The sequence below is a fragment of the Pseudochaenichthys georgianus genome, chromosome 18 (genome assembly GCF_902827115.2).
Source record: "Pseudochaenichthys georgianus chromosome 18, fPseGeo1.2, whole genome shotgun sequence".
NCBI classification, from domain to species: Eukaryota; Metazoa; Chordata; class Actinopteri; order Perciformes; family Channichthyidae; genus Pseudochaenichthys; species Pseudochaenichthys georgianus.
In genome coordinates this window covers 8,630,429-8,643,178 of record NC_047520.1, presented here as the reverse complement: position 1 = coordinate 8,643,178, position 12,750 = coordinate 8,630,429, and the positions used below count along the sequence as shown (strand labels likewise).

Genomic DNA, 12,750 nt, shown 5'->3' with positions numbered 1-12,750 from the left:
TCTCAATTAAGAAAATAAATCTTTGGCTGAAAATGTTATGTTCTTGTAGGATCCTGTTACACATGATGAGAAGTGAATTGGTTTTCAGGGTCTTTAACCAATAAATACTCCTTCCACATTCAAATCCATTGATGGCAACCTTAGTTCATTTGAAATTAAACAATTTATCTGTATTTGTTGTTTCAACACACTTGAGGGGAAACAGTTCCTCAAACCGGTTCCTCTGATTTAGAGACAAGTGGATTTTTCTACTTTAAAGGCAGTTATTGCTCTTTGAAATAAAACTAGAATTGTAAGACTTTGTTCAACATTTAAAGTCTTGTTGTGAACTTCTTTTATTTACCTTCTGGAAATCCTCTACATTTACATTTATTCCCACTGGCGGGCAAATTGAGTACACAGAGGAAATCCAGTTGTAATAGTCTTATCTTGTATATCGTCCAGGCAAAGACCTCACTCTGCAGTTTGCTCCGATTATCCCTCGGTGGACTAAGAAAAACGGTTGAAGTTAATTGGCTGGAGAGGATCGTTCTCAGATGTGAACCAAAACTGATACAGATGGAAATATAAGAAAGAGAATCGAGACGGAGGGTGGAGGGAGGGAAGACGCTTGATTGGAGAGGAGGAAACTTTCCCAGAGAAAGCCATAAAACTGATTGATGACTTCCCCCGAGGAATGTTTCCCCAGGTGTGCTTTGTGTGTGTGTGTGTGTGTGTGTGTGTGTGTGTGTGTGTGTGTGTGTGTGTGTGTGTGTGTGTGTGTGTGTGTGTGTGTGGTTTGTGTGTGTGTGTGTGTGTGTGTGTGTGTGTGTGAGTGTGTGAGTGTGTGTGTGTCGAATAGTTACAGTGCAGTTAAGAAATGCTATCCTTGGACGCAGGACAAGTGCAATAAAGTAAATTGAGGGGTGAAATAGCACGTTTTTGCATCAGATATTGCACTTTGGTCACGTAAACACAAGGGCACAAGAGATTTCAGAGAGGATGGAGGTGGAATACATTGGTACCATTGATGGGAACATTCAAAAATATGCAAATTGATAACAGAAATCATCACTAAAAAGGATGAAAATGTTTGACATCTTAATACAACACTTCAGGTGGTCCTTGACAGGTGCCTTGTGCTGCCAAACGTTGCACCCTGCAGCTAAGAGTGTGCTAACAGTCATATCATAATACACCAAATACCATGGAGGTGTAATTATAAAAGTCAACATTAAGCCACCGTGACAGAATAAGAGCAGATTTCCCAATACATAGGTGTTGAGTTGATGGATTATCTGTTAAAGTTCAACAATAATGGCATTGTGCTTTGTGGTTTAATAATCAGATACGAATGTTCACAGGCAAAACGTCGAAAAGCTGTTTTACACACTGTAGTTTTATTTAACATTTACAGAGGCAAAAAACCTTAAATGCTTGTTTTGGTAACTCAAATGTGATTATGTGCTATCTTATGATCTGAAATATAACTATTACTAAGTCAATTTCCTTCTGTAAGGGAAACATGTAAAGTAAAATAAGTGCAAAGTGATCTACCCTCTGAAAAACAATGACAAATGTGGATTTTAAAAAGGCTTAAGAAAGAATGTTATTGAAACCTGTGTTTGGAAAAATCTGTTTGACAGTACATTTATTTTGAAGAACATAAAGAATCGGCCCAAATGTTCAACTCGGAACAAAGAAAATATTAATTAAAGACAACTGGTGTTCCACAAAGAACAGTGTTTGGCCCCCTACAATTTACTCCCTATATATATGTTACAGTAATAATTGAATGTATGCTGATGACACTGTTTAAACATTTGAAAAAACCTTCTACAAATAAAGCTAAATTATGGGTAAAAGGGTAATACAATATGTGATTGCATGATAGTGGATAAAAGACCAAGTCTGTTTCTATAAGTGAAAAATAAGTCGTGTATTCACCCCGCTTTTCGGATCTACTCCAAAAATGAATGAGTTATGCCTCGGCCCAGGCTACACCCTTTCACCTGGGTTAATGAAAATCAAGCCTGCTAAAAAAACAGAGTTAGGGTTTGGGTAGTCCAACCAACCGAACCAAAAGCATGCCATCCATGACAGAGGTTAATAGTGTAAATAAATTACTACAATTCACAGTGTATTTTACTTCTGGATATCAAGGTTCAGAGGCTGTAAGAAGATCTTCTATTAACATGGAGATGTATCTCAAATATCCTGTCCATTTCAGGGGTCGCCCCCCGTCATCTACGCAGATCATGTTGCCTCCCCTCTGACATTCTCCGATGTATGCAGACGCATGGAGAGGGAGGAAATAATGGACAGACGTTTGCAACAGGCTTCTCTTTTAGACTTTTATCCAGGTTATCAACTCTGACATTTAGCAATAAAAACACACAGGAATGCCAATATTCTTCAAATATCTGCACGTAGCATTTTCGTGGTGGTAACTATGATGATTATGTTTTAACGCAACAAGATACATCTCAGGCTTTGGCTCTCAAACATGGTTGGCAAAAAAAGCTGATTGGAAAATTATCCCTGTTGCCATGAACCAAATGCAATGTTTTTGTTTTTCCACGAGAGTTGGCAAGTGCTGGATGGAGACTGTTGTTCTGCAATAAACTGCAAATTAACCTGCTGCGTTTGAGGATCAGAGGATCAGAGTTCAGGAGAAAAGATCAGTGTGAAGAAGCTACAAGTCCAGAAATTCCAAGAAGCATTTATCAGGTCGCGCATTTATCGTGGTGGAGCATCCTGGTAGCCTAAAGGTCTGAGCTTCTTCTACTTTAGCCAAGAACAACCACCTGTTTGTTCCACCTTTACACATTCAGTAATAGCACACACATCTAAGCCGCTTAAGTCCTCTGATTGCAAAAATGTTCCAGTTCCTTTTGTTGTTTTTCAGTTGTCTCAGAAACAAATGGAGCAACTGCAGTTTCTTAAATAGAATGAACAAATATTTGTCCAATAGATAATGGTAAAGTGAGAGCTACCAACGACAACACAAGTAGTATGGTCTTAAATATTGGATATGTAATGGCATGCACATACTGGTAAAAGCATCAAAGAGAAGCAAAGCGGTTTAAATTAACAAGAAAATGCAAAATAAAAGCGAAGAAAATGTTATTCCGAGACTGTTATCATTACACCTGGAAACACTTTATTCAATTATTATATGGAAGATCTAATTGGGAAAATACTCCAGTATTCAGCTGTGTTTCATTACAACACTATATTAAAAATAAATGACGATAGCACATTCACAGGCAACATTGGGTCTGCAAATAACAAGAGGATAAAAGCTCCAACAACACTATATAAAACTATTTTTTATTTTCTATTATTTGATTGCCTCATTGTAGTCTTGAATCGTTTTAAACATGGCTGAAACCACGAGAAGCACTTTCTTTGATAATGCTTTATAAACATAGTGTATTATTATGTATTGTAAAAGAGGTTTAAATTGTGCCAGGACCCCCTCTCTGGTTTGCACATTAACACATAAAAGGTCACAGGCACTTAAATATTTGTATTAAATCAGTTCAATACACATATTTATGTTTGGTTCAAAGGAGAAACATAATGGGACTCAAAATGGACAATAAGGTTATTTTAATAATTTTATTGTTTTATGAATCACAAGCTTTTATATATATATATATATATATATATATATATACATTTTATTCAATACAGTTTGAGTAGTACAAGTATTCAAAGCATTACCAGTCTGCCTGTGCTCCTCAGGGCCCTCTTGTGGTTGGATTTTGCATCCTGTCTCTTTAATCCTTCAGACCTCGTCACCATCCACTGACCTCCACCTGACGCTAGGAAATACATGTGAGTAAATCCTTTAAATGTTAATATGTTCTGCATTCATTTTTTAATAGTCGACACAATAAAGATGGATGCAACAGTGAGCAAAACGGACCTCTTGCTCGTGAACGAACAAGCCTTTCTCACTGGATCCTTGTTTAAAGTGGGCTCTGCTTCCAAGTAACATGTTGTATATTTCCAAAGACAACAATATGACACATGTGGAGGCATTTTTCTTTACACTGTAGGTATTAAACAAACATGTGAAAGCAGCGCTGACAGCTGTCTACGGTGCTGCTGGAGAGGAAAGGTTCGAGTTGAATCTGCAGGAGGTCTCTGGGCAGGAAACTGGAGCCGTCCAGCTGTGAGTCTGTGAAACATCTGCAAAGAACATATCCTTATCAGATTCAACCAGTAATTAGGGTGCATATTATAACAATGGGATACAGTATTATTACAGGCCACCAAAATGCAATCAAAGGAAGTAGTTTTAATTTGTAAATTAATTGCAGGAACCACTGTAGACATTCAAAGGATGCAAAGGCCCTGGTGGTCTGTGAAGGGGTATCTGGGGTGAGAGTTCACATCCTTCACAGAGGAAGTTAAATGAGGACTTTCTCTCTATGCTCCAGTCATCCAAGGAATGATAAGACATGGGAAAATCTATAGTTTTCCATGAACATAGAACATGTATTTATCAGAGTAAAAGTAAAGGGTGAGTTTTCCAAATAGAGTGCCTAATTCAAAGCAAATGACTTGATTGGAGTAACAAAAAAACTGCAAGTGAAAGTAAGTTCACATTTTTTTGGAAAAGTATGATGTGCTGTGAATTCTCCCACGTTTAATGTGAAAACAATATAAATTATTTTGTATGAATTCTAAATATACAAGGCATTACATGGTCACTTAACCCTCCTGTTGTCTTCGGGTCAAATCTGACCAATTTACAACTTTCATCAATCATACGTTTTTTGTTTTACATTCGATTGCAGGCTTTATGATATCCTTCACAGCAGACATTTGAACATATTAAATTGCTGATCACCACTTTCATTTAATTTTGGATGATTTAGTCAACTTTGTAACACCCATGGTGACCGCCATAAAAAGGAATTAGTAACCATCCGGATCAGATAAAACACACAAACACCCACCCACATACACCCACACCCACACACACACACACACACACACACACACACACACACACACACACACACACACACACACACACACACACACACACACACACACACACACACACACACACACACACACACACACACACACACACACACACACACACACACACACACACACACACACACACACACACACACACACACACACACACACACACACACACACAATACATGTTCAGTGTCTATTCTTTGTACATGTACTGCCGTTTTTCATGTATACCAGTAGTCTGATACAATATTTACAGTTTGAAAGGGTGTTAAATGAAATTTGGGTGATGATTAATGGTTTTTATGTTAATGTGATAGCAGTTAAAACAGGACCGGTCAAATTTGACTGCAAACACCAAATTAAGAGGAGGAAAACGAAGACAATAGGAGGGTTAGCATCACTTCAGGGCTGGACAAGAGGAGAAGTGACAACAGTAACAAAAAAGTATAAATATTAAGTGTGGAATTATAGGCCATGAAGTTGAAATACTATTATACACAGCCATGAATATTGTGTCTGTAAATGCACCTTCCATATTCACGCTGGTATGAAATAGGAACATCCCTCAACACATCAGGACACTTCCAAATGTGTGTCAGTGTCAATATGAAACCACTAGGGGGCAGCATTTAGCAACGATCCAGCTGGTTGCATAGGGAGAATGAGTTGTACTAAAATACATTGTGATGTTTCATTGAAAACTGATAGAAATGTAGAAAAAACAAAAATATCCAAAAGTGTTATAAAAGGCATTTTATTCACACTGAAAAAACTGTACATATTGCATTATAAGGCTATAATTGGGATGTAAACATGCTGCTTTGTACCATATAGTGTTGGCATTAGGAGATGTAACAGCGTGTATACATCGTATAACACTGAGAAGGTCTAAAATATGAATGACAAAAGCTTGGAACCTCATTCAACTAAAATGTGCGACAGTTCATATAAAAACAACGGGAGGAACGTAGTGTTGAAATCCAAAAGCACACATGATTATGACTCCCAAGACTCTGGAACCAAGATTTGGCAGTAGAAATATAATAAAAAAAGTTTGTGTATATTTTTTTTACTATTGCCCGGGAAATTTGAGGTTACTCCGTTGTCTTTTGCGTTTCACTTTTATATATTTTTCCCCTCATAGCTCTCCAGCATCATGCGATTTCCTCTCCTCTTCTGCGCCGTGGCTTTCTGCCTCCTTGGCCTCACTTTTGATTCTCATGTCTCCTTTCCACATCTCCTTTATGCACTCTGAGGGAGAGAAAAACAAAATACACAAGGAGGTTTAAGCTACATACTTTGTTATCTGCAGAGAGAAGAGTTAGTTAACTTGTGTTATGTTCAGTGAGTTTGCGTACACCTTATTACTCTCTATAAAGAAATGGTGAATATTAAATAACTCTTTTTTGGCTAATCAGGGACAGAAAGCTTTGTACATCTCAGACAGTTGTTCCTCATTTCTCGTATAATAGATCAATGTATGCGTCTGTTTAGCATGAATGTCAGATGAGACTTCAGTTGATGTGCTTTCAACCTGAATTAATCTAAAAACATTAGATTATATAATCACTTTATCACCTTGCTCTGATGTCTTGAGGACTTGGTTCTGACAGAGGAAGCTCTCCAGCCTCTTCTCCTGATGATTGAAGTACCAGTCCTCCACGACCTCCTCATACTGCTCCAGCATCGTCTCACACTGAACAACACACACACATTTAGGTTGGCAAACATATGACTATACAATTTTTTTGTATGTACTGTGTAGGGCTGTCAAACGATTACAATTTTTGAATCAGATTAATCACAGCTTAAAACTTAATTAATCATGATTAATCACCATTCAAACTATGTCCAAAATATGCCATTTCTTTATGTATATTGTTGTGGGAATGGAAAGATAAATGAAAGAAGATATATCCATTTAACATACAGTATCTATGTTTATTATAAAAAATGTCTGCGTGTCAAAATGAAAGACAGCCCACACACCTATCAGTCATCAAACCGTGGGGTCTTATTTCATTACGTGTTGATTTCTATCAACACGTAATGTTGTATCGATGTATATAGAGATGTACTACACTACAGAAAAAGTATTCTCCGTCGGGACTTCATGCAACAACACCACGCCGTTATCTTGATTCTGATTGGCCAGAAGACATTATCAAAGATGTTCTATTGAGAAGACGATCACTACGTGACAAAAGTTTTCAAAACCGCTTCTAGTCTTCGGTATTTCCAGACAAGTGGCTACTGAAATCAATCTTACTAACGGCTGTCTGTGCAATTTACTCCGCGAGTTGGCGGACTTTATTTTGCTTACTTTAACATCATTGTTCATGGTGGGGCTAAGGTGGGGCTAAGCCATTTCTTGGTATGACTGTACCCCAGCCATACCCTGGCGCTGCCATTGGTGGGATGTATAAGGCGGGCCATTCTGTGCATGCGTTAAATGCGTTAAATATTTTAACGCAATTCATTCAAAAAATGCATTACCGCCGTTAACGCGATAATTTTGACAGCATTAGTACTGTGTTAAAGGTCACATGTCATGCTTTTCCGGTTATTACCCGTCCCCTTGTGTGTTATGAAGGTTTTTATGCATGTAAACGGTGTGCAGAGTCAAAACCCTCAAAGTACACCATGTAGCGAGTAAAACTCTAACACAGAAAATACCTCCCCAAAACGCCTCGTTGGTGAAACGTCATCATCCATTTGATTCTTCCGGGGACGAAATGGACCAATCCGTGGAGCCGTTACGTTACGTCCGCGGAGCCGTTACGTTAAGCCCCCGCTGATTGGTCCAAATTGACCAATCCACGGACTTCTTCACACACACACTCAGTGCATGCAGCTCTGCTGATCTCTCCTCCCTGGCTGCAGGCTGATAACAGACAGTTGGGATCTCGGCGAAATTCTCTCTGCAGACCCATTCTCACAGCGTTTATTAACCTTTTTCTTACTCAATATCAAGCCACACTTATTGTTTTTACTTCGGCTGTGACTATGTGTGTGCTCAGGGTGAGTTTGGCTGTGTTTCGCTGTGTATCGCTAAACAAGGAAATCACACCTCCACGGAGCTCAGTGCGATAAACAACGTCCCGACTGGTCCCGACCAATCGGAGCACACTGGGCTCACAGGGAGGGGGGGGGGGCAAGAGCTGCAACGAGCCGTTTAGTGGAGAGAGTGAATACACATACTTTACAGAGATGCTGTATGCGAAACCAATGTGAGTTTGGAAAATTGCACAGTATAAATCTATTCTAGTAGACCTCAACAATGGAGTTACGATCAGTGGAAATGGCCATGACATGGGACCTTTAACAGAGGGAAATGCTGTTTTTCTGGAACAGCTGCTTTCCTCATGCTTTCAATATAAGTAGAGGGTTGTAAAAAGCATTTAAAATCCAAACACTTTGAAGTTTTACACCCACGCATACTCCTACCTGTTTCTTCATGTCTGACACCTCTACAGAGGGTTCGTCCCACAGCTCAAATGGCAGACCCAAATCTACTTTGACCCCTTTGTGGACCAGGTTCTTCAGAGTTGTCATGGTCTGACTGGCCCCCTGCATAATATACAAAACAGCTAGATGTCATTTTGATACACAGATTCATACACAAGTTTACACTTTTCATTTGTCTTTTCATGTGGAACAAACTGCTGGGAAACATGTCAAGACGGACCTTAAATCTGTGTAATGCAACAGATGAGAGCAGTGGCGGCCGGCCCATAGGGGCGCTAGGGGCGCCGCCCCACCTCTTCCCACATACAAAAAAATTAAATAAATAAAATTAAAAAAATATATTTAAAAAAAAAATATATTTTATATTTTTATTTTTAATGAACAAGGTAAATATCATACAATTGGTATCAGTAAAATGTATAATCTACAATAAAATCTCGTTTAAAATTGTGTTATGATTTCTAAAGTTACTGATAAGTCACATGTTTCCTGCCTGGCCTTGCCCGTGGCATTAGTTTATCATTACCGGGCGCCGTGCAAGGAGCCCCCGAGCCAAACAGCAGCAACCAGCACGTTGCAAAAGTCTCAATAGTAAACTGTGCCGCCGAAACATAATTTCAGCCAATCAGCGAGTCAAATATTTTGATCACGAGGGCGCTCACGTTGGCGCCCACGTTGGCGCCCACGTTGGCGCCCACGTTGCTTACGTGCGTTGACGTGAGTTGTTTTTTAGACTCGTGAGTGACCAAGGTGATGAGAATGGCTTCGTGTGCAGGTGGAGTCGCCGGACCTCGGTCCCCGCCCAATTCCGTTCAAGAGCTAATCTCCAATCCTTTCGAAAGGAGAAGTTTGGGAGATAAACTGTTGCTTAAAGACCTTGGACCGGACCAACCCGATTTGTATATATCGCAGCAAGCTCGTGAAAAAGACAAAACGTATCAACGAGGCTTCTCACGTAGCTGGTACACCAGAAAGGCATGGCTAGCTGGATGCAAACAGGTAAATGCTGTCTTTTGTTTCCCATGCTTGCTCTACAAACAGCCGGGGACAGATACGATCTGTTCAGAAACTAGACAAAAGTTAAACAAGTACAAACCACAGACTGTCTGTGTCATGGAGAATACAGTCGCTGGTTTATTTATGTCTGTATAGGCCGTTGTTGTGAGTGTGGACGGTCGGAGCATATATAACGTTAGCTTAGCCGATCTCCATTCAGAAAACACGCATTTTAAAAGGGTTTTTCACCTGCCGTATGTCTGCAGACTTGTCAAAGCATTAATTCATGGTTTTTACTAACCGGTATCAGTATGTTGTTAATTCGGTATCATTTTGAAACGTGTATGACAATTAAATCACGGTCAAATATGTTCATCTTGTTGTAGTTGTAGCCCCCTTGCCAGCGATTCTCTCTCTAGTTTAGCATACTCAGCCCGACTCAGCCTGGTTGTTCCTGGCCCTAGGACCACGATTTTATGGGGCCAGTGAACTGTGAATTAGGACCCGCTAGCCGGTACTAGGCCAAGTGGAAACGCAACCAAAAACGGCCCCGCACGGCTCGGCACTGTCTGTGTCATGGCGAATACAGTCGCTGGTTTATTTATGTCTGTAGGCCGTTGTTATGAGTGTGGAATGAGCATATACAACGTTAGCTTAGCCTGGTCGACCCAATCTCCATTCAGAAAACAAGCATTCTAAAAGGTTTTTCGCCTGCCGTCTGTCTGCAGACTTGTCAAAGCATTAATTCATGGTTTTTACTAACCGGTATCAGTATTTTGTTACAACGGCATCATTTAGAAACGTGTATTACAATTTAATCACGGTAAAATATGTTCATTTTGTTGTACTTGTAGCTCCCGAGCGCGTCTTGTTTGAATGATGCGAGTAAACACAGCTGGCAGCCGCGGTGAAACTCGAGCGACTTGAGCGATGCGATAGGAGCGTTTAGAGCGAAGCGAATATTCGCATTGCGTCCGGTCTGAACGCAGCATTAAAGCGAGCTCCGCGCTGCACTGGAAATGCACCATTACATCACCAGAAGTCCTAATTTAAGGGGTCATTTTTCCCAACAAATTTTTTTTTACTCACTCTATCAACAGCCCCACCAAAAATATTTTCCACCAGCCGCCACTGGATGAGAGGTTAAAAGCAGATTAGTAAACCTGACCTTGGCGTATCGGAGGCTGCCTGGCCTCTCTGCGTGAACATTATACTGCAGGACGCGCTCACATATGTTGTCCAGAGCCTCTGTCAGACGGGTTTCCCTATTGTCAGAATACAGGGTTAGATGGTGATGTTACACACAAACATACAAAGATACAGGTTTTCCAGCAGTCTAACAATGCAATGTGTGAAGTATTAGAATCAGAATACACGTATTAATCCCTCAGAGGGGAAGTTAACATTGTTACAGCAAAAGGAAAGATGACGTTTTTTTTATTAATAGGCATGTATTAAAGGTGGGGTAGGTACGTTTGAGAAACCGGCTCGAGATACACTTTTTGTTATATTCCATGGAATGCTCTTAACATCCCGATAGCAATGAATATCTTTGAAGTGCTTTGACAAAAAATCCATAAAAAAATGTCATCTGTAGAAGCCGTAATACTGTAAAAAGTACAACCAATCCGTTTAGCCGGCCCGGCTAAACGGATTGGTTGTACTTTTTACAGTATTACGGCCTACCTGCCTGTCAGCCTTCCATCGGGGCACAAACTTATCTCGTGCCCTCATTGGTCATGTGCGCGTTCGTGTATGTTGGAGGAGGGGCTCTGTAAGGAAGTGGCAGATTTTCTCCGGTTGTGTATTTTCAAATTCTAACGATCTCGAGCCGGTTTCTCAAATGTACCTACCCCACCTTTAAACATTAGAGATGGAAATTACAATCCACAAAAAGGTACCCACCCACCCCAGGTGGAAAACAAAAAGTACAGTAATTGCATTTTTCAAAAATAAAACAAGTGTAGCATGTAGAAGTAGTGTGATAGCATCCAGATAACACAGGTGGAAATAAAAGTGTTTGTGTCACAGTTACTACAGATTGTGTTATAGTAGTTTAATTGTCTAACTAAAACATAGATCGATAATAGATACTTTATTGATCCCAAGATTAGAAATGATTTTGTCACAGCAGCATTTTGACAATTGTCAATATACAAGAATAACAAAATGACCTAAAAGTTGAATAAAATACATAAAATAAAAATGTAAAAATAACCCAATATATTCATATTCTCAGATTATCTAAGTATCTAAGTATCTAAGCATTATAAAATATACAGAATTAAATAGAATACCGTATAATAAACCTGCTGAACACATACACATAGTTAGTTGTACAGTAGCTTGTAATTAAGATAGGAGCAAGTCAAAGTAAAGTAGTATTAGATACTGTCTGCACTCTCAGGTATATTTAAAGTGACATTCCCCAGAGTTTACTCACGAAGTGTAGTATTTGATCTTCCTTCTCCTCCTGCCTGAGTCCAGCACCTCTCCCAGCTCCAGGACTTCTTTGGAGCGACCACTTTTCTCCAGAGCATCCTGCAGCTCTACTGACAGAAACTTACACACTGACAGACGGGAGAAACAGATATGTAAAAACGTTTTATAAGATGTTCATGTCAAAGGCACACACTCCTGGCGTCAACTATGTAAACACAAGCCATACTGCTGTTATAAAGTCACATACATAGCATTAAAAGCTAGTGTCACTTTTTAAAAATCCTACCTTCGCATTTGTTCGGCAGTCTTTCGTCTTGCTCTGCTGTAACAGAGCAGCAGAGGACAAAGAAAGTCAGTATAACAAGTTTCATGTCAACAGTTTTTCGGTTCTTACGGCTTAATAAAAAGTTCAGCAGCCACATCGGCAGTTTTTCCGATCTGCGCATGCGTAGTACATCCTAACAGACACGACTAGCAGATGCCTGATGGTAAGATTTCAAGAAAGTTAGTCGATAGAAGAAAGAAGAAACTCGCGTCACAAGAAATGTAATTATTTATTTAATTACATTATATTTTCTACCGTTGCTTTTCACTTATCTCTAACATATCATAATTGTTTTAGTTTGAGCATATATAATTGTATTTTTTTATTTTAATCTGTACTATTTCTATTTATTTTTTCGTCTGCTGTTTCTTTAATATTTGCACACATTGAGATATACATTTGTAAAGACACATTTCCTGGATACACCGTTTTTTGATGATGGAAATCTGATTTATGATGTATATTACACTGTATTTATATAATGATACACTTTATATAGCACTGCATTAAGATGCAGCACAAAGTGCTTT

At 39.3% G+C, this 12,750-nt stretch overlaps 1 protein-coding gene across 1 annotated transcript; it reads right to left on the bottom strand.

Annotated features, from left to right (window-relative positions):
* Window positions 1-5,727: 5,727 nt before the first annotated feature.
* Window positions 5,728-12,324, bottom strand: cnpy4 (canopy FGF signaling regulator 4). Its single transcript, XM_034106213.2, has 6 exons — window positions 12,182-12,324; window positions 11,897-12,023; window positions 10,622-10,718; window positions 8,437-8,559; window positions 6,568-6,685; window positions 5,728-6,240 (listed from the first exon to the last, which is right to left on the bottom strand). Exons 1-6 carry the CDS (start codon window positions 12,315-12,317, stop codon window positions 6,128-6,130), a joined length of 714 nt encoding a protein of 237 aa, XP_033962104.1. The 5' UTR covers window positions 12,318-12,324; the 3' UTR covers window positions 5,728-6,127.
* Window positions 12,325-12,750: the final 426 nt, after the last annotated feature.

Coding starts and splice junctions, on each gene's coding strand:
- cnpy4 (XM_034106213.2), bottom strand. CDS start 12,317: ATGTGGCTGCTGAACTTTTTATTAAGCCGTAAGAACCGAAAAACTGTT. Junction 6,686..8,436: donor TGTCAGACATGAAGAAACAG/GTAGGAGTATGC, acceptor TGTGTTGTTCAG/TGTGAGACGATGCTGGAGCA. Junction 6,241..6,567: donor CCTCAAGACATCAGAGCAAG/GTGATAAAGTGA, acceptor TCTCTCCCTCAG/AGTGCATAAAGGAGATGTGG.